The 19858-nt window shown below is 35.5% G+C and overlaps 1 protein-coding gene across 2 annotated transcripts; it reads right to left on the bottom strand.

The window, feature by feature from the left end:
- Positions 1-2395: 2395 nt before the first annotated feature.
- Positions 2396-19529, bottom strand: LOC110776376 (OVARIAN TUMOR DOMAIN-containing deubiquitinating enzyme 4). 2 transcript variants are annotated; one of them, XM_021980931.2, is made up of 7 exons: positions 19405-19529; positions 18946-19043; positions 7793-8477; positions 5561-5682; positions 4169-4209; positions 3684-3782; positions 2396-3072 (listed from the first exon to the last, which is right to left on the bottom strand). In XM_021980931.2, the coding sequence occupies exons 3-7, from the start codon at positions 8394-8396 to the stop codon at positions 2898-2900; spliced, it is 1041 nt and encodes a 346-aa protein (XP_021836623.1). In that variant the 5' UTR covers positions 8397-8477; positions 18946-19043; positions 19405-19529; the 3' UTR covers positions 2396-2897. The 2 variants fall into 2 exon arrangements, with proteins under 2 accessions (XP_021836623.1, XP_056696138.1); XM_056840160.1 differs by lacking the exons at positions 18946-19043; positions 19405-19529 and adding an exon at positions 16143-16244.
- Between the last annotated feature and the right edge of the window lie 329 nt (positions 19530-19858).

The raw sequence follows: 19858 nt of genomic DNA, 5'->3' as shown, positions 1-19858 counted from the left end.
GATGATGCCCTGGATAGTAGAAAAATGGACAATTAAATTACTGTTTTTTCACCAAATACCTATGTGGTTTAACTTAATTTATCAAATACTCTAGTGTTTTCAATAATTCGCCATATACCCCCTAGGTTTTAAATAATTCGTCTTATAACCCTGAGGTTTTCAAAACCATCATCAATTGCCTTTAATGTTAAACGTCGTCAACTTTCCTTTAGTTTATACTATCTTCTCCCTCGGTCCCTTTTTTGCCAGCACCATCTCAACTCTTTTTTAGTCATTCTCTTTCCCGTTCTCTTTTATGTCCAAATGAGTTGCATGGCAGCCATGTAGCTCGTTGCCGATGTTCGATGTCAACTCTACTCTCGTTGTGTTGTCATCTCGAATGAGAGTAACCATAAGCACCAGGAGGAGGAGGAGGAGGAGGAGGAGGAGGAGGAAATAACAACAATTAGTGGGTATCATCGGCAGATTATTTTGGTACCAGACTCATGGAATTTTCCTCATCGTAGACCGTCTTAATTTCGCTTGGGAACAATTACATCGTTTGGGGTTTAGAAATAAGCATTGGCCAAGCTTCTACAAAATTGTTTCTGTTTTTTAGTAGAAGTTTTTCAGAAACTATTTCTAGAGAAACACTTTTGAGAAATTCAAATGTTTGGCCACAAAATTTAAGAAGTGCTTTTGAAAAACAAAAATTATTTAACATTGTTTGGCCCATTCTTTATCAATAAGAGCTTTTGGACAATTGTTCTATAGTTGTTAGTATTCGTATTTTTTGTAATTATATTCCACTAATTCAACCGAATATTATATATATACTTTAATTTATTTGCATATTAGAGTTTTTCCATTAAATATAACAACTACTCCGTATATTTAGTTATGAAATATAGAAGTATAATTATCAAAATAGAAATAATAAAAGGAAAATTACCTTGATAAAAGAATACATGTCATTTTTTTAATTATGAAAAGAGAAAATCAAATTTAAAATTTTAATTTAGTGGGTTACGCAATCCTTAGATCTGGAAGCACCGATCAAACACAAATCCTATCTTTTCTTTCTCTTTTCATCTAAACTTTGATCCTATCCTTTTCTCTACTTCTTTTAATATCTTCACCCAACTTTCACACCTCAATAACCTCACTCAAGTATCTAAAAAAAGTTCAAAGATCAAACAGTAGTCTTGATCCTGAAAAATGTGTTAATTGGCCCAGTGATGTCGCCTGAAAATTTGTCATAATTCTCTTGACAACTTGACTAATTGCTTTCTCTTCCCCCTTCCTTTTCCCTTTTGCATTGGTATTGGTTGATTTGTTAATAAATATCAATTGCTCGCCAGCTTCACCCGACCACCTTGCATCGCCGGCTTTTTTTGTCGACGCCAAGATTGGGGAATGGGGCATGCACAGTTGGTTTTGGGTAGGTAGCGATATTCTTCATCATTTGTCTCTCTATTGTAGATCTCTTATGTCTTAAAGTGTTGATGGATTGTAAACCTTTGTATGTCTGATTTGATTTCTTTTGCCCTCAATTTTACCATAATAAGAGGTGATAAGGGTGGACTCATCATAAGTCATGTGGTTTTACTCTTCACATCGAATGGGTTTTCCACGTATAATTCATGTGTGTTGATTGCATTTTTGTTTTACCGCATTTGATTATTAGTTGATTGCTAAGTTGTTTATTTGGTGGATTATTTGCGGTGTAATGGATTTGTATTGTTTGGTTGATTATCTTTGAGGTGATCTATATGGGTAGTAAATATACTAATAGGGTTGTATCGCACACATGTGAGCGACGCTCGTCGTCCTCTCCAGGTTCCACTAAAACCAACTTCTTACTAAACTCAACGCATAAAAAAGTGGAGTACTCCGAGATATTATTATGACTATGTGCCCTTCATTTCAAAGCTCGAAATCACATCCACACTCACGGATCAAATTCTAGTAATGGCCCGGGTGGGGGTACTAGTGTTATGTTGTTAGTTGACTTTTAACATCTTTAACTACTTGTATAATTTACCAACTTCCTGGTGTAGTCACTAGTCAGCAGTGGCGGAGCTAGGTAGGTGTATGGGGTCCACCGACCCCCCAAAAAAAATGGAAAAAAAAAAACTTATAGCTGAGAGCTAATAGACCTGGTATTATAAAGTACCGATCTCTTAGGTTATACTTAAAACACCCGCCCCACACGTAAGAGATAGATAATCCTAAGAGAACAGTCTTTAGAAAAAATCGTTCTCTTAGAATTTTGAATAACTATAGGGGGATTATCTTAAGAGAGCAGTCTTTAGAATCAACTGGTCTATTAGAGTTTTGATTTTAAATATCCACCCTCTTAAATTAAGTTATTCTTTTCTGTTTTCACCGCACATATGAAAATCGTAGAGAATAATTGTAAAAACTTTATACGATTGTAATATGAATATTGATTAATTTTAGGACGATACATTTTTTTTAGTAATATATTGTGTGGTGTGGAGGATCACCCGACACAATACTCTAAAAATCCTGGGAACATCACTGCCGACACCCCAAAAAAAATTCCTTTACTTTCCATGTATTTGGAGGACAACATACAACAAATTAGAATTATTACTCCATAAAAACTAAAGAGAAAAAAACATGAAGGGAAACACGGAAATGAAGTAAACTTCAAAGGAGTAATTCAGAGTCGTCCTATATTTTTCCATCACATTTTCATACTAGTACTATATATGTAATTTGTATTAATCGTAAACAAAGAAGGATATATGTCACCTGTGCTTGGAGATGGTCAACATTCATCACCAACAATTCATTACTGGAAGATCGCTCCAGGAGCACAGAGACAAATAATACCGTTTTGCTCGTGAACTTGCAACTGGCAGCTCAAACTGTTGTCAATAGAGAAGAAGCTACAGCCTAGATTTGGTACCTTTCTTTCCAGGCATTAGTAACGCATCATAATGACCATAACCATGATATAAAACTTGTACTGGGTGGTTGTCTTTGCCATATTCCTGGCCATACTCGGCAATAGATATCAGTCCGCCATACTTGTCATCGCGCATATAAACCGTAATCGGCATCCTGCGATAAAGAAACCTGTTAGAACTTAGAACCAACGTGGGCACTCAAAATAGCATTATACAAAAGTTAATTGCATTCTCAGAAAGTCAAGTTTCTGGGGGTGTTAAAAGTAGCTAAATTTGACAAAATAATGTATCAACATTAAGCAATGACGATGGAAAAATTAAAGGCCGCGATGATATAAATCAGTACGAGAAAAAGTAAGATAAGCATTCATTAGTTTACAGCATTCTATGAAAGTATTGTTTGTAATTCAATTTGTTGTACCCACATTCAAATACATTCAGAAGTCCATAGAATATTGTCATTTCCTATCTATCCTATTGTGTGAAAATATTGTGAGCGCGCACCCTGCTACTAATAAATCCGTAACAGAGCCACGTTGATAAAAAAAAAAAGTAGTAGCTTTTCAATATCCAAGACTTACAAAAGAAAGTTATGATAAGTGGTGTCTTAGAATGAAAACAACTCATGCAGCACACTGACGAGTCAAAAACCTTAAATGCACTAATTTGCCACAAAGACTGGTTACACTCCGTATTAAAAAAAGAATGAAGCACAGAAATAATCTCTGTTAATAAGCCTAAGTGGAATCACATTGAGAACCTTACCTTAAAACATGGGAGAGCATCAGCAACTCAGGCTCACCTCCCCATACATGTGGCTTCCTTATTTGTGAAATGTAAGTGTCAAAATCACCTTCAATAAACCTGTCATCAACATGATACAATGATACCATTAAGAACTTTCACTTTTCCAGAATCTTAGTTATTAATACAAAGATTAACAGCAATTTTAAAACCGGGGGATAATTCTTAACCAAACTGTCAATCTAAGAAGGAAAAAGAATGTAAACAGAAGTTTTCTCCAAATATTCCCCCTTATTCAAATGTGATTTCATTTTTCCAATAGTGTACTTGTATAAGACTACATAAAACATTTCCCCAACACATCCAAGAGACTCCCTCCCATTAAGAAGTTACTTTTTTATTTGTACTTTCATCCCATAGGAACCCATCAAACCTAGCTAATCTACTATAATAACAATAAACATGGAGAAAAGGTGGCCACTTAACGATAAATCACAAATGCTTACCACTCAGTTTCTTGTCGCCTTCTGATAAATTCATCTGCAACCTGAAACAAGTCACTGTTATTCACATACAAGCTTTTAATTTTCATAACCTATTTAATCATGATTTGGCTGATCCTAGCAACTAGCAGATTTTGGTGCCATGTAAGAAAATACATTCTAAATATTGTTAAATAATTTATATCATCGTGAATTCACAAGAATGCCCCAAAGATTGAAGGGAAAATTTTACCCCACGGCAATTCGACCGGCTTTGTTATACGGCACGGAATGCTGGGCAGTGAAACATTGTCACGTGCACAAGATGAATGTGGCGGAGATGCGCATGTTACGTTGAATGTGTGGGCATACAAGAAATGATCGTTTGAGGAATGAGATTATTAGGAAGAAAGTAGGGGTTGCACCGATTGAGTTTAAGATGATGGAAAATCGTTTAAGATGGTTTGGACATGTAAGCAGAAGATCAAACGATGCCCCGGTTAGGAGGATAGAAGGGTGGCAAAGGGATAGAATTGCAAGGGGTAGGGGAAGACCTAAGAAAACTTGGAGGAAGGTGATTGAGCACGATATGAGCTTTCTTGGGATTGAGGAAAATATGGCGTTGGATAGGACAGAGTGGAGGGAGAGAATATACATTAATGACTTCATTTGACTTACACAACTTCAATGTTTCTGATTCTCTTTATTTGTATTTTAATTTTTATTTTACTTTTATTTTATTTTTAAAATTCTTTCAATTTTTTTAATTTCACATTCTATTTTGAAATGCACTTATTTTACTTATTCATTTATTTTAAATTTTACTTATTTTTATGATCTCTTACAATATTTCTTCTATTATATATATATACATTTTCTCTTATCCTACTTTCATTAATTTCACTTTCTCTTCCTTGTTTTTTTCTTTTTACTTCTTGGTCTTTTCTGGTTTGATTGGGACAAATGACGATCTCCTACGACGATTCATGTTAGCCGACCCCAAATCATTTTGGGACTAAGGCTTTGTTGTTGTTGTTGTTGTATCGTGAATTCACAAGAAGAGAGAAGTTTAGCAATAGAAAACTGAACTTGACTGAAGCATATCTGTGCCTTGAGGATCAAATCAAAAGTGAAACTATATTAATTATGATCTCTACTCTATAGATGTGAAAGACTTCACTCATAACTTAACATGGAGCCTTTTAAGAAGCAAGGAAACAACAAAGTATTCTTCCCCTACCTAGTGTACATGTGCATTGTGGTGCATTTACCCACATAACATATTCTGAGTTTCTCTTCAACAACGTAACAGTTGTAGATTCTGATGACCTTATCAGTTCAATAATACAATCCTGATAAACCGAAGCTAGAAAAATATAAAGTTGATCAGGGATATCATACAATTCATAGGCGTACCATTGCCCGCAACTCGTCAGCTAATTGTTTCTGAAGGCTTTCACTTGGGGCAGGTTTTCCGCGTCTTAAACAAGCACCATGAGCAACAGAACGAAATAAACACCTTCCATCTCCAGGTATGCCTGCAATACAAGCAGCAGTTAATCCATGTTGGCCATGCTGAAGAAACTAATCCAGAGCAAAGCATATATAACTCCCAACATTTTTTACAGAGTTCAAGGTACAACCATGACCATTATAAACATAAGTATACGCGTATGTATAGAGATTTTCAAGATAAATCTTTAAACAGTTTTTTGCTATGAAATCCAATCTATACTTCAAAATAGCAGTTAAATTTCGTATCCTTTGACTCGAACAGTCAAATCACTCAAATGGGACATATTATTACTCCGTAGAACATAGGTGAACTAAGGAATGATATGCATGGGTGACACATATGAATCCTCTCTATACACAAACAAAAAACAGAATCAAGAGTCTCCAACAGCTCAATATACATGTGAGGGAGACATACATGTCTGCAGTCCGCAATAACTCAATAACGTTATCAATTACAACCTCCATGGTTCCATCTTATAAAGTTAACAAATTTTTCTATTATTGGCTGCCTCAAAATGCAAATGAATTATACGTGAGTAGCAAAAATGGTACACATAACACCAATGCATGTTTGCTTAGTTTTTTTATACTTGCAAACTATTACTTGCTTCATTGACCGAAGTAGTATGAGAGGATCTGGTCCACGGAATAGGATATACCTCCGTAATTGATGTGCCCATTTTATATAGAGTTTCTACCCCGTCCCTCGTTGATTATTGGTATTAATTGTGCTCTTCGGAGCCATTTTTATTACTAATGTGCTCCTTGTAATGTGTGTGTAGTTTCAGGTTTATCATTGTAGGAATTAGCATATTTGAGTGCATTTCCTACTCATTTGAACCACTACAAGAGATGATAGTACTTTTGAGAGCACGAACATTGAGTTGGAAGAGTTTTGAAGCAAAGCGAATAATGAAAGAAGTAGAAAAATGAATTTCGTCCACTATTTTAATCACAACTCAAGTTCTACAAATCGAAATGTCAATATTCCAATTGGGTTGGATTCTAGACTTCAAGAACTTTCCAGAGTGATCACTCGCCTAATTTCGACGAATAAAGAAGGAGATATGGACTATGGAGTTCTGAAGATAGGGAATTGTGCAATTTTGCAAGCGCGCCCGATCGGGCGGGAGTTATTTCGTTGTTTTGAAGCGTCAAGTGCTTCTCGAGCTCGATCGCCCCTGATCGGGCGACGACAACCTTTTCTGTGTTTTCTTAGTTTAATGCCTTTGTTTTTGTAATTTTTAGTAACACTATAAATACTAAGTCTTAAAGACTTGGAAAATACTTTAGATTTTCAGAATTTTTATGCAATTAGTTTATTTCTGTCTCCAGAAAACCCTTGGTAGTTACTTTCCAATTTCAATTCAAGTTTCCAATCTTTCAAGTTCAATCCTTCGTTCTTCAATTCGGTATTGTTTTATTTTCTATTTCAATTACTTAATTTCATTTATGTATTCAATAAATATGTTTGCTTTGTTTAATTTAAATATGTGTGAGTAGTTTAATTTATAGGGTTTAGGGGATCCATGAATGTTTGATTGGGATTGGATTGGCTTTGATATTGGATTATTGATCTTAATTTCTATAGTCTGTCTTGATTGCTCGTCAAGTATGTTCGGCCGGACTAATTTGATATTGAGTTTGATTAACGTTAAATTATGCATCGAGAGGTATAAATATGATGTTTTTGATCTGGGACTATTAGATAGTATTATTTCTAGTACATTGCAAGGACCTGCTAGTTATAATGCTAGTTATAATTCCTAGAGGATTCATAAGATTCGGAAGATGCATGTTATCCTTGGTTATGATTATTAATTGTTTATTATTGTCCGTCGTCCAATCCTAGTTGCATTCGTGTTGAAACGTTGCTTTAGACCTTTTAATATTGATATTCCCTCCATTTAATTACTGTTGTAGATTAATCTTTCAAACAACCAATTTTACCAGTTACCCATTGTTACCCATAGTCCACACCTGTCGATTAGTAGTAGGAAGAACAATGTTTCCCTGTGGATACGATCCTTACTTCCCTAGCTATATTATTAGTTGGTGAACTTAGGTTTATCTTTGATAGAAGTAAGATTTATCAAAACTGAAACAAAGTACAAGCATTTACTCTCTTACCTATGACAGAATAATCAGTGTGAACTTTCTTTCCATGGGAAATATGGTCAGCCGATGAATTAGCGCATTCCTTATTGTCCCCTGTTCCCTCTGACGCTTCAGCATGCGCTGAATTTGAAGTTGAATAACAAGCTAGTAATCCCGAAATCAAACCAACAGCACCATATCCTTTCGACCAAGAAAATGGTCCCACACTTAATTTAAGGTCAGACAGCAGTCTTCTTTTCAGCACCAAATTTTTTACAGTTGCATCTTGAGGCCAGGATGAGAAACCAATTGATGTCTCTTGAGAACCCCTAGCATTTGCTGAACTTTTAACCGTTAATAATGGATAGGACACTTTCTTACTGGATACACCAGATTTGTACTGAAACCATCGAAATGCGCGATAGCTACAATCAGAAAACCATGATGATTTTCTGAAGACTGAAATTCGAGAATATCTAATTCTGGAAATTCCCTGTTTTAAAACAAAACAGCATGAACTGGACACAATTGGGGACCCCAAATTATGTACATGTCTTCTCATCTTCTTTTGAAAATGCCCACTAACAGGAAGCACATTTTTGGTGCAAGTCTTGATAGGAGGGCAAACTATCATCATTCTGGGGCCTTCACTAAAACTCCTTGAAGTTACAATATTCCAGAGCAACTTAATGCCAGAAACTCCCCATGATAATGCCACCTGATCATCAGCATATAAAATTTTAATAAGTAGCAGCAATGTCATAAATCAAATGAAAAACACAAAAGAATGTTAAGTAAACTAATGAACTAACTAAGCAAGCTCCTTAAGTTCCAAGGTCAACTATAGCTCAGTTGAGTTGAGAACAACTCACAAGTAGTCCAGCAATAGTTTGAGATAAACTAGAACGCTTGTGGAGCTACTTCATTTTCACAAAAACTGCAATTTTATTACCATATGAGATTTAACATATTGTAAGTTCTTGTTAAAAAGAATCTAGCTGTATCAAATACTATAGAGCGCAGTTAGAGCTTAGAAATTCTGAGGCCTATTCAAACTCAAACTCGAATCTAGGGCAAACCTCGATTTTACTACACTTAGATTCAAGCTCAACTCGACTTCTGTAGCCCTACTGAAATCTACGTATATAGATACTATTAAGGAGAAAGATTATTTCAAGTTATTTTGGTTAACAAATATAGAAGTACCTAAAACTGATACTACCTATTCACCCTAAAAACTCAACTATTTAGACAAATGAAAAAGTCTAAAACACTAAGAATTAAGAAGCAGGGGATGTTCCCCTCAAACGAAAAGAAACAAAGGCAGGCGGTGTACTTGTTATCGAAAGTTTGAAACACACCTAATTTGTTTATAAGAGAAACAAAGGGAGACTTTATAGAAGTACAATAAGAAAATCAAGGAAACAAACACTCAAGGAAGACAAAGCTTTAAAATTGTAAGCAACAACTACGGGGTAGTAATAGTATTTACTGAAAAAAGAATGGCGAGAGCACGTCGAAAATAGTTTTTTTTTCTCTGAAGGGACTGCTTGATACTATGTTCACTATCAAAAAGTTTGTTCTTCACTTTAATTTGACCCCCTACCCACTACATAGACTTTTCTAACCCGTCAAGGAATGTTTGTTTGTTGCCCTAGCCACATGCTAGAAATATTATGTAGTACTACCTCCGTTTCTAAATAGTTGCATCGTTTTGACTTGTGGCACTCTTCACTTATCTCAATTTGACCATAATTTTCTACTAACAAGTAAAAACAAATCTTATTTTATAAAATGTTATTATGTTTATCTCAATTTATATTTTAAATATATCAATTTTTAATAAATACACAATTATAAATGTTGATGGTGTATGTGAAAAATGCCACATCATTATTTTGTCCGGAAAAGTAAAGGTTGACTTCCATTAATTAAAAATGACAAATAAATCAGTTAATTGGGTTTTAAATCAAACAAGCTCATATTAATTAAAGATCATTTATTTTTTAATGGATTTGGGTTATATAACTATATAAGTAGGTTTAACTGTTTAAGTTATGAGGCCCATTTACTTATTGAAGGGGAAAACCCTACTCTAGGAGAATTATATAAATAACTCTTTCCAAGTCTTTTGCCAAACACACTGAACGTAGTACACAAAAATACTAACATTGCTTGGATACTACTTCCAAGCAAACAAATCAACATCAAATCCCGGTGAAAGAAAAACAACAAGCACAAGAAGTCGACGTCCCGTTCTACCTCCATACAATCAAACAAGTTGTGGGGATCGAATCAGTGTATCGAATTATTAGAGATTGTACTCGAAATTAATAAAATATTACTTTGTTCACATTATTTTGAGTTTACTATTTTTTAGACTTAAATTTGTGATTACAAATTTAGTACTCCCGGTAGGACGTTTTCTACCATTCGTCTCTTTCTCAACAAAAAATCAAATTTTCAATCAAGATGGCCGCTAGACAAATCATTTCCCAGTTATTGAACTGAGAAAGTCGTCTCAGTGAAACAAAGGGCGGCGGAACTGGTTGAAATGATGAGAAGGTGTGCTGATGGTAGATGGTATACGTACTGGGGGAATGAAGAACGCTAATCTGAACATGGCCGCTTCAAGACTACGATCGACGCCCATTGCCACCAAGACACGCAAGAAAATCCATGTTCGTGCCTCCTTCGATTTGTCCCCAAGCCGTATTTTTGCAAGTCCTACGAAATCCCTATGTTCGAGTCATTTCCTCCCACTGAAGAGGATAAATATCCTCACAAAAAATCTGACAAGTTGGATATCCACACCAGTCCATTATTTGATGTGTTCTAAGTGAAGAGTGATGCAGATAGTAGTACCGGGTTATCCCTACACCACCCCCGAAAATATCAAATTTTGAAGAGCATGGGCAGTCCTCACGAACTAACGTTTCCGTCGTGATGGAGAGGAGAGGGACACGGAAATCAAGAAACAAAACGAGAAGATTTCCTTTTTTATCAGGAAACTCGAGAAATGTCCACAAATGATACTGACGAGAAGGACGACGATTTTGAAGGAAGTAAGGCCTCGAGACCTGGCAAAAAGAGTGACAAACATGGTGGCTCGTTCATTGTGAAGAAGATTCAAGACATGATAAAAACTGCATCCTGCGATAGCCAACTACATGAGAAACAGTACACCAAAAGGATCGATCATTTGTGGATGTCTATTGGTTCTCCCCCCCCCGTTCCAGCAGTTTAATGGAAAGGGGAACCCAAAGAAATACATAGCTCAATTCATCGAAACATGCAACAATGCTTGGACCGGGACTTCAGGGAATCTACTTGTCAAGCTGTTGATTCGTTCTCTCAAGGACACCGCGTTCTATTGGTACACATGTCTTCCCCCGAAAGCCATTGATAGTTGGGCGTAAACGGAGGAAAAATTCAAGGTCACGTTTTACAGCACACGGCATGTCGTTATAGTGATTGAGTTAACCAACCAACACAATGGAAGGATGAGACGGTGATAGATTATATCAAATCGATAGCGTACCTTAAGCTTGGAGTGCAAAGACCGTTTATCAGAAACCTCCACTGTCTCAATGTGCATCCCAGATATGAATTGGATTTATTGTACATTATGCATGGGATAAATCCGAGGTCCTTTCAGGAGTTGGAGACTCGAACACATGACATGGAAATCAGCATTACCAACAACCATGTTGAAAGTTAAAGAACTCTCTTCACGGTTAAAATCAACATGGAAATCAGCATTACCATATTGGTCGTTGGTCATGCTGATTTCCATGTCATGGGCTCGAGCCACCAACTCTTGAAAAAGCTTTGATTTTATGCCTTGCAAAATGTACAATAAATCTCAATTCATACCTCCGATGCACATTGCGACAGCGGAGGTTTCTACAAACGGTCTTTGCACTCAAGGCTAATGGTACGCCATCGAATGTAATCCATCACTAGCTCATCCTTCCATTGTGTTGTTTTGGTTAACTCAATCACGCTGACCACACGTCGTGTGCTGTAAAATTTGACCTTGAAATCTTCCTCCAATTGCACCCAACTATCAATGACTCCCGGGGGAAGATCTGTGTACCAATCGAACGCAGTGTCCTTGAGAGAACGAATCAACTGCTTGACATGTAGATCTCCTGAAGTCCTAACATTGTTGCATGTTTCGATGAAATGAGCTATGTATTTCTTTGGGTTCCCCTTTCCATCAAAATGCTGGAATTTGGGAGGTTGATAATCAACAGACATCCACAAATGATTGGTATACTGCTTCTCATATAGTTGGCTATCGACGATGTGACTTTAATCTCCGACGATGTGACTTTCAGTGCAGTTGTTTTCATTTCCCGAATCTTCTTTATAGTGAACGAGCCACCATGTTTGTCACTCTTTTTGCTCGGTCTTGAGGCCGTACTTCCTTCAGAATCGTTGTCCTCCTTATCAATATCACATTGTGGACATTTGTCGAGCTTCCTGATCAAAGAGGAAATTTTCTCGTTTTGTTTCTTGATTTTTGTCCTTCTCCTCTCCATCTTTCATGAGTTTCATGATCATACTCTTCATATCTGCAAGTTGCTCCTCAATGGTCTTGGACTCAATCACTATCAGCGCAGAAACGTTAGTTCGTGAGGACTGGTTAGTCCCTTCAAATTTTGATATCTTCGTGGGTGGTGTAGGGGATGACCCGATACTACTCTCTGCATCGCTCTCCACGTAAAACGGGTCAAATAATGGATTGGTGTATGGATATCCAACTAGTCAGTTTTTTGGTGAGGATACTTATCCTCTTCACCGAGAATAAGAAACGAGGAAATGACCCGCACACATGGATTTCGCGGGACTTGCAGAAATACGGCTTGGGACAAATCGGAGGAACAAACATTGATTTTCTTGCGTGTCTTGGTGGCAATGGGCGTCTATCGTAGTCCGCGGCCACGTTCAGAACAGCGTTCTTCATTCACCTGGTACGTACACCATCACCGCGTCTTCTCATCATTTCAACAAGTTCCGCCGCCCTTTATTTCAATAAGGCGACTTTCTCAGCATTGGAATGGGAAATGATTTGTCTATCGACCATCTTGATTGGAAAATTGATTTGTTTGTGGAGAAAGAGATGAATGGTAGAGAACGTCCCACCGGGCGTGCCAAATTTGTAAACACGTCTACAAAATAGTAAACCCAAAATATGTGAACAAAATAATATTTTATTTATTTCTTGTAATTTTAGGTACAATCTCTAATTATTCGGTCCACTGATTCGTTCTCTAGAGCTTGTTGGAACTTATTTGATTTGTCGTCTTGAGTGAGGGTCGTCGGGCATAATCTCTTTCGAGGACGTTGTATTGAGGCAGAACGAGACATCTACTTCTTGTGCTAGGTGTTCTTCTTCCACCTGGATTTGATGTTGATTTGTTTGCTTGGAAGTACTATTTAAGTTTTCTGGAGTGTAGTATTTTTGTGTACTACGTTCAGTGTGGTCTAGCAATCACTTGGAAAGAATTATTTATATAATTCTCCTGGGCTAGGGTTTTTCCCTTCAACAAGTAAATGTGTCTCATAACTTAACCCACTTAAATGACCCAAACCCATTAAAAAAAAGACATCTAAGTAAAATGGGCTTATTTGATTTAAAACCCAAATGAACCGATTTATTTGTCATTTTTAATTAATGGAAGTCAACCTTTGACTTTTCTGAGACAAAATAATGACATGGCATTTATCACATTTTTAATGCCTACTAATGGTTAAAGTAATGCGTTTGAAAACGTAAAAGTCAAAATGGTGAAGCTATTTTAAAACGAAAGAATTACATACTTGGCAAGTCCGAGAAAATTAATTTACAAAAGAATAAAAAAAGTTTCTGGACAGCTAGTAAAAATAGGAATACCTTCAAGCAAGAAGCAAACAAGAATAAACAGATAATTGATAAGAAGTTTAGAGAACCTAAAGAAGATGGTTATTAACAATCATAGCTTCTTTTCCAGGCCACCTTAAATTGAGGTCATAATGCTATGAAATGTCATTAGACTTTGTTAGAATATCCAACCAACATTTGGTTCAGAGAAAATAAGGATTATCCCCCAGATTTGAGCAAACATAGATGCTCCTTTAGAGCTAAACCAAGAGAAACCTTTTATTCCATAATTGTTCCCAGCGCATACCTTAATAATGCGACATGCCAACTGCTCAAATCAAAAGTTTTCCAAAAAGAAAGCACAAAAATGTACACCGTGTACTGAATCCAACTATCATCCAAATTTGAAAATTTCTGCTTAACACAATCAAGTTGAAGAAAGAATATAACACAACCACTCCTTACAAAATTCTGTAAGAGAAACTCTACAACAACAACAACAACAAAGCCTTACAAAATTCTGTAAGAGAAACTCTATGAACATAAATACTTCTCAGACATATCCATTTATCCAGCTTAGGGTTCACAAACTCTTGCATCCATTATAGGCAAGCGTTACCAATGAGGCAATGACATTGAATTTGCATTGCCAAATCAAAGTAATCAGGTAAATTTTTTATAATGGGATAAGCTATATACATGAACCAGCATTTCATCCTAAACCCAATGTCTAATTTAAACAATAAAATCTGTCAAAAGGTCTTGCATGCACAAGGTGTCGGGATAACTTTTACAAAAAAAAGTTATAACTTTTAATATGTTTTGATTAACTTTTATATTATAAAAAAAATATAGATAGATAAATATTTTAAAGGGTTAAATGATTAATTTATGCATTATTAGTGATTTTGAAGATATAATTTTTATTAAAATGAAAATTTTATCACTAAAAAATAGATAACTTTTACACAAATAAGGGTAAATTTTAAAATTTATGAGTTAACTTTTAATCCGATGTACAATGTTTATTGCACACCACTTTTGAATAAGAATTTGTGCAAATCTGATAGTTCCCTCAAATAAGTACAAACATTATATCTACACCTGATGCATCTATGTGAATGACAACTAGCTTGGTTGGCTAGCCTTGGTGGGTGGTAATATTACCCAAGACCTTAGCATCAAATCCCGTCCAAAAAAACTACCCTTTGTGGCTCTATAAATTCATTAAACCAAAGAAAAATGGGATTCCATTTATCATATCTCTGCGCTCTTAAATGTTCCATGGTGTAAAATATTTTCCTTTCAATCATTTTTTGTTCTTTGTACTGGAAAGGGGTGAAACACATTTTTCCAGTGAAAACAACTCTATCAAGGGTCGAAAACATTTTCCATTTAAAAAGAAGGGAACCAATTTTCCTCCTTGCCTCCCTTTTCGCTCTCACATCAATCCATACCCATGCATGTAATTTTCCTTATTTCTATGACTTTTCATGTATAGAACCAAACAAAGGAAAACTAGTTTGGAACTGTATTTTTCCTTTACTAAAAATATTTTCCGCCAAACCAAAAGGAGCCTTAAACTTCCAAACTTGTCATATTTACTTAAAACTTAATACAATGGAAATCCTTAGCTGAAAATCTATCTTAGAACATGGAGTACTGCATAAAGTGTACAACACAATTACACAAACCACAAAGGTGCCATAAACCCTTAACAAGAGAGAATGCGAGTTTAATGACTGAATACGTAGTTCGACAACGTTTTATAAACTCCACAAATATGTTCCCATTAATAATTGTAGTTGTTCCGGCCATTACATCATAGAGAAAAGGCAGCCATAAATCTTAGGGTGAGTTTGACCAAACTCAACCCCAAACTTCAAACTGTGCCACAACAATTTTCCACTTATCCACTTATTTTTATTATTCAGACTTACACAAAACTTTTCCTATTTTTGCACTTTATCCAAACTCACCTAAACTCCTAAACAATGTGTACTAAAAGTTTATTTATACAACCAATTTGTGGCAAACCCCTTAATCGGGCCCACCAACTAGTCTTGAGTAGAGTTTGTAATCCACAAACCCACCTTCAGATTGTATTGAGTTTCTCTTTAGTTTATTGCAAGAGTCTTGCATGAAAATGAGAGAATCATGACTCACAGGGGCGTATCTATATTGCAACAATTTGCTGCATATAATAAGGCAAAAGGCTTAGCTAAGTTGGCATTTTCCCTCACGCAATGTATTCAAGCAACTCGAGTTCAAACCCTTAAACCAGTAGTTTTTATTTTTATTTTTCCTCTTTTCTTTAATGGGCTCTAAGCCTCTAGCTAGTTCGTCAATGCATTTACTTCTTTAGTGTTTCATTATTTAACCTTTATATTAAACTGACGAATTTTGGAGCTCTGATAATTATTCACACAATAATTACTTGTAGTTAACTAGTTAATTACGGCTGCTATAACGAATTAGAGGTAGAAATGTTAGGCTAAATCAAACATTACTTACACCAATTGACGCGGAATTTTATCGTGCATTCCTAAATTAGTGCATTTGAATTGGAAACAGCCTCTCTGCAACCGCAGGGTAAGATTTCCTACGTCCGACCCCCTTACCCCGCAAGGTAATGGGTTAATGACAATGATGATTCCAAAATTAGTATGAATTTAAGAAATTTATAAAAAAGCTTATATGCATCCCTTACATCATCAATTCATCGCCCTTAATCAAATGCTAAAGGGAAAGAAAATCAATAGGGCGAAATAAATAGAAATTGATACTTACAGGAGGAATGGAAATTCAAATTTAAAATGAATTTCCGGAACAGTGAACAAATCAAATAGAAGGAGAAGATTTTAGATTTTAGATTATGCAAGGAAAAAATCCAGAGAATAGTGGAATAAAGATTACACAAGGAAGGGAGGCAAGGAATACCTGGGTTTTGTAGACGGAAATTCAGAGGTAGCTTAATGAGATTGTCAATGGTGGATTGATGAACAAGTTTTGAATGAGGTTGTCTCCAGAGTTGGATTGTTGAAGTAATTGGAGAAGGTGCGAGAGCAGCGAGAGAGCCTTAGTTATCAACTCACCCACGGGCTTGTTACTAAACGATTGAAAACTCCATTTACAACATACTCCGTATTACTCAATTTTATTTTATTTAACTAGATTTTGATTTAAATCCCGTGCGATGCACGATGCACGGGTAAAATTCATTTTTTTACTAAACTTTAGCCCCGTGCGACCCGTGCGATGTACGAATTTTATTAAATTGTTCAGTTAAAATAAAACTCATATGTATATCGGCTGTTATATTTATATATTAGACTAGTTTTGATGCCCGTGCAATGCACGGTTTTTTATTAAAAAATCCGAATTACTACATATGATATCTCGGGATTTGCATCAAACAATCTATTATCTACAATTCATATAACTTTAACTTTAGCACTCAATGTCATATTATTCATAAAACCAAATGTTGAAGAAACCATCCTCACCATTCTATATACTCCGTGTTTAAATATTACTCGATCATAAGGTTTGTATTTAGAAAACCGCAATTCAAATTAAAGGATAATGATTGTTTCTTTTATATACTCCCTCCGTCTCGGAATACTCGACCGGGTTTGACCGGCACAGAGTTTAAGGGACTTGAATTGACTTATTTAATTTAATAGATAGTAGTTGATAGTGGGGTATTATTTTAATGTAGTTAGTGGGAGGTGGGTTAAGAGGTGGGGTTGGGGGAGAGTAGGGGTTGAATTTTTAATTATTTTTTGTATGGAGTAGGGGGTAGGTGGGTTAATAGGGGTGGAGTGAGAAATAATATAATATTGTTAGAATATTTCCATTTTTAGAAACAGGTCAAGTATTAAGGGACGGCCCGATAAGGAAAACAGGTCAAGTATTCCGGGACGGAGGGAGTATTCAACAACAATAAATACTCCGCGTAACAGAATATAGACGGCTTAAGATAGACATCTAATTAAATTTACAACATGATTCAATCTTTATATTTTTGCATTTTTCATATTATTCTTTTATTTTTTCCATTGAGAGGGAGACAGTGTAATACCTCGTATTTTTCTGTATTTATAAATATATTTTATTATATTTATAAAGTATTTTTATGATTTTTAAAATTTAAATCGCATTTAAATATTATTTAAATGTATTTTTAATTAATTAGAATATTTATTATTTTAATTAATTACAAAAATAATTTATTATTTCATGTTGGGAATTTAATTGGGTTTCAAAAGTAAAACGATTTTTAATTAATCTAGCTCAATTCAATTCCAAGTTCAAGTCCAAACAAATTAAGCAAGCCCATCTTATGTTTTATGAAGCCCGTAAGGGAATCCTAAAGCCTAGCCCATATTTGAGTTTCCTAAACCTATAAATATAGGTGTTCACCCTCAAAATCCCTCACTATTATTCATTAAACCTAAAAGTAAAACCCTAACCCTAAATTCCTCTTTCTTTCGTCGAACTTATGTTTGGCCGTTTTTCTCCTACTTCCGCTCGTTTTCAGAAAAAGGTTTCTTCTCCAAAGTTGTAGATCTCGAAAAGTTCTTGAACTTTGCTTCAAGAATCGATGGATTCCAAGTTATAGATCAAAAGTTATGAGAGTTCTAAAATCCTGCTGCAGTATTTCAGTTTCTCTTTTTCTCTCCCTTTTCTCCGCCTTCCCTTGCGTCGTGCCCAGCCCCGAGCACTCGACGCCCATCACTCATTGCTTTTCTCCATTGCTGCCTGCTTCCCCTCACACACACTCGCACACTCGTGCCTTGTGGCCTCGCTCTCTCGCCCTCCCTTTGTCGCACAGCACTCGCGCCTCACGCCGAGTGTTGTTGTTGTTGTTGTTGTTGTTGTTTGTTGTTGATGTTGTTGCCTTCGTTGCCCGTACACACCCGCAACGCATACACACCCCTAGTGTGTGTTGCGTGTGTATTGTGTTCCGTATATTCCGTATACTTTTATCCCTATTTCAATTCCGTTTTTAAATTATTATATTATTAATATTGTTTTGGATTATTTAAACGGGTACTAAATGCAGGTAGTTTTTTACCTAAATGCAGAATAACTTAAAATTACTTAAATACTATCTTTTCTAAATTGCCCTTGTTCTAATTTATATGTTTCTCCATCCAAGAGCTATATAATTACTCTGAATGAAGATAAGAAGTCTAACAAATCACAATGACAAAATCAGCTAACAAATTACAGTGACTAAATCATCTAACAAATCACAATGATTAGATGCAAATTGCAAAACCATAAACAAACATGAAGATTTGATTCTTACCAATTAATAATTCTTATGCAACCAAAGTCACAGTCAGAAAAGCTCAAATCCCAGCAGAAACAAGCTTCCAAATCAATTACTCAATCAGAATACTCGATCTGAAAAAGGAGAAAAACCCACACATTATTACATTTGAACAACTAATGAATTCATACACCCAGAAAAAATAAAATCACATATTAATACCATTTGAGTGTTAAAACATGAACACAATTAACCAACAAACAACTCGCCGGAACAATCAGCCGGAATCCGGAGTCAACTTCCGGCGGTAGAATTCGGTGGTACAAACCGACTTCCGGTGATAGTACCCAATAGTACAAACCGACTGCCGGAAACAGATTACGGAAATTACAATTCTAATTTTTTTAACCCTATGATACACGAATTATCAGGCAACATCAAAGAGGGAAATCAAATTGACAGAATTGACAAAAAAAAAAACAAGATATGACATACCTATCTTCAAGGTAGAGAATCCAGAGAAGCAAGAGGAAGGGTGAAAACCCAGAAATACGTAGAAGGGTAGAAGGGTTTTTGAACTTTTAGTATTTCTTTGGTTTTGGAGAGTTAATAGGGGTTGGTTCAAAAAAAAAAAAAGTTAATAGGGGTAAGGGGCGTTTTTGTCTTTCGTTTATTTTTTAAGTCATTAAATGATTCTGCATTTAGGGATTTTTGTACTGCAATTAGTATTATAACACCGTATTTTATTATTGTCGTATTTAAATTGATGAGATTGATTTTAATGTTTGAAATTATTATTTTCAGATTTAATGAAATAATAAAGTGTCAATTTTTAAGGTCAAAACATGATTTTTATGATAACCTATTACTAGGGTTTTAATTTCAATTGATTAAGTGATTGATTCACATAATTTAATGACGATTTAAATTATAGGAATCAACTTAAATT

The sequence above is a fragment of the Spinacia oleracea genome, chromosome 3, assembly GCF_020520425.1.
Source record: "Spinacia oleracea cultivar Varoflay chromosome 3, BTI_SOV_V1, whole genome shotgun sequence".
In the NCBI taxonomy this organism is placed as follows: Eukaryota; Viridiplantae; Streptophyta; class Magnoliopsida; order Caryophyllales; family Amaranthaceae; genus Spinacia; species Spinacia oleracea.
This window is presented reverse-complemented; position numbering and strand designations above follow the sequence as displayed.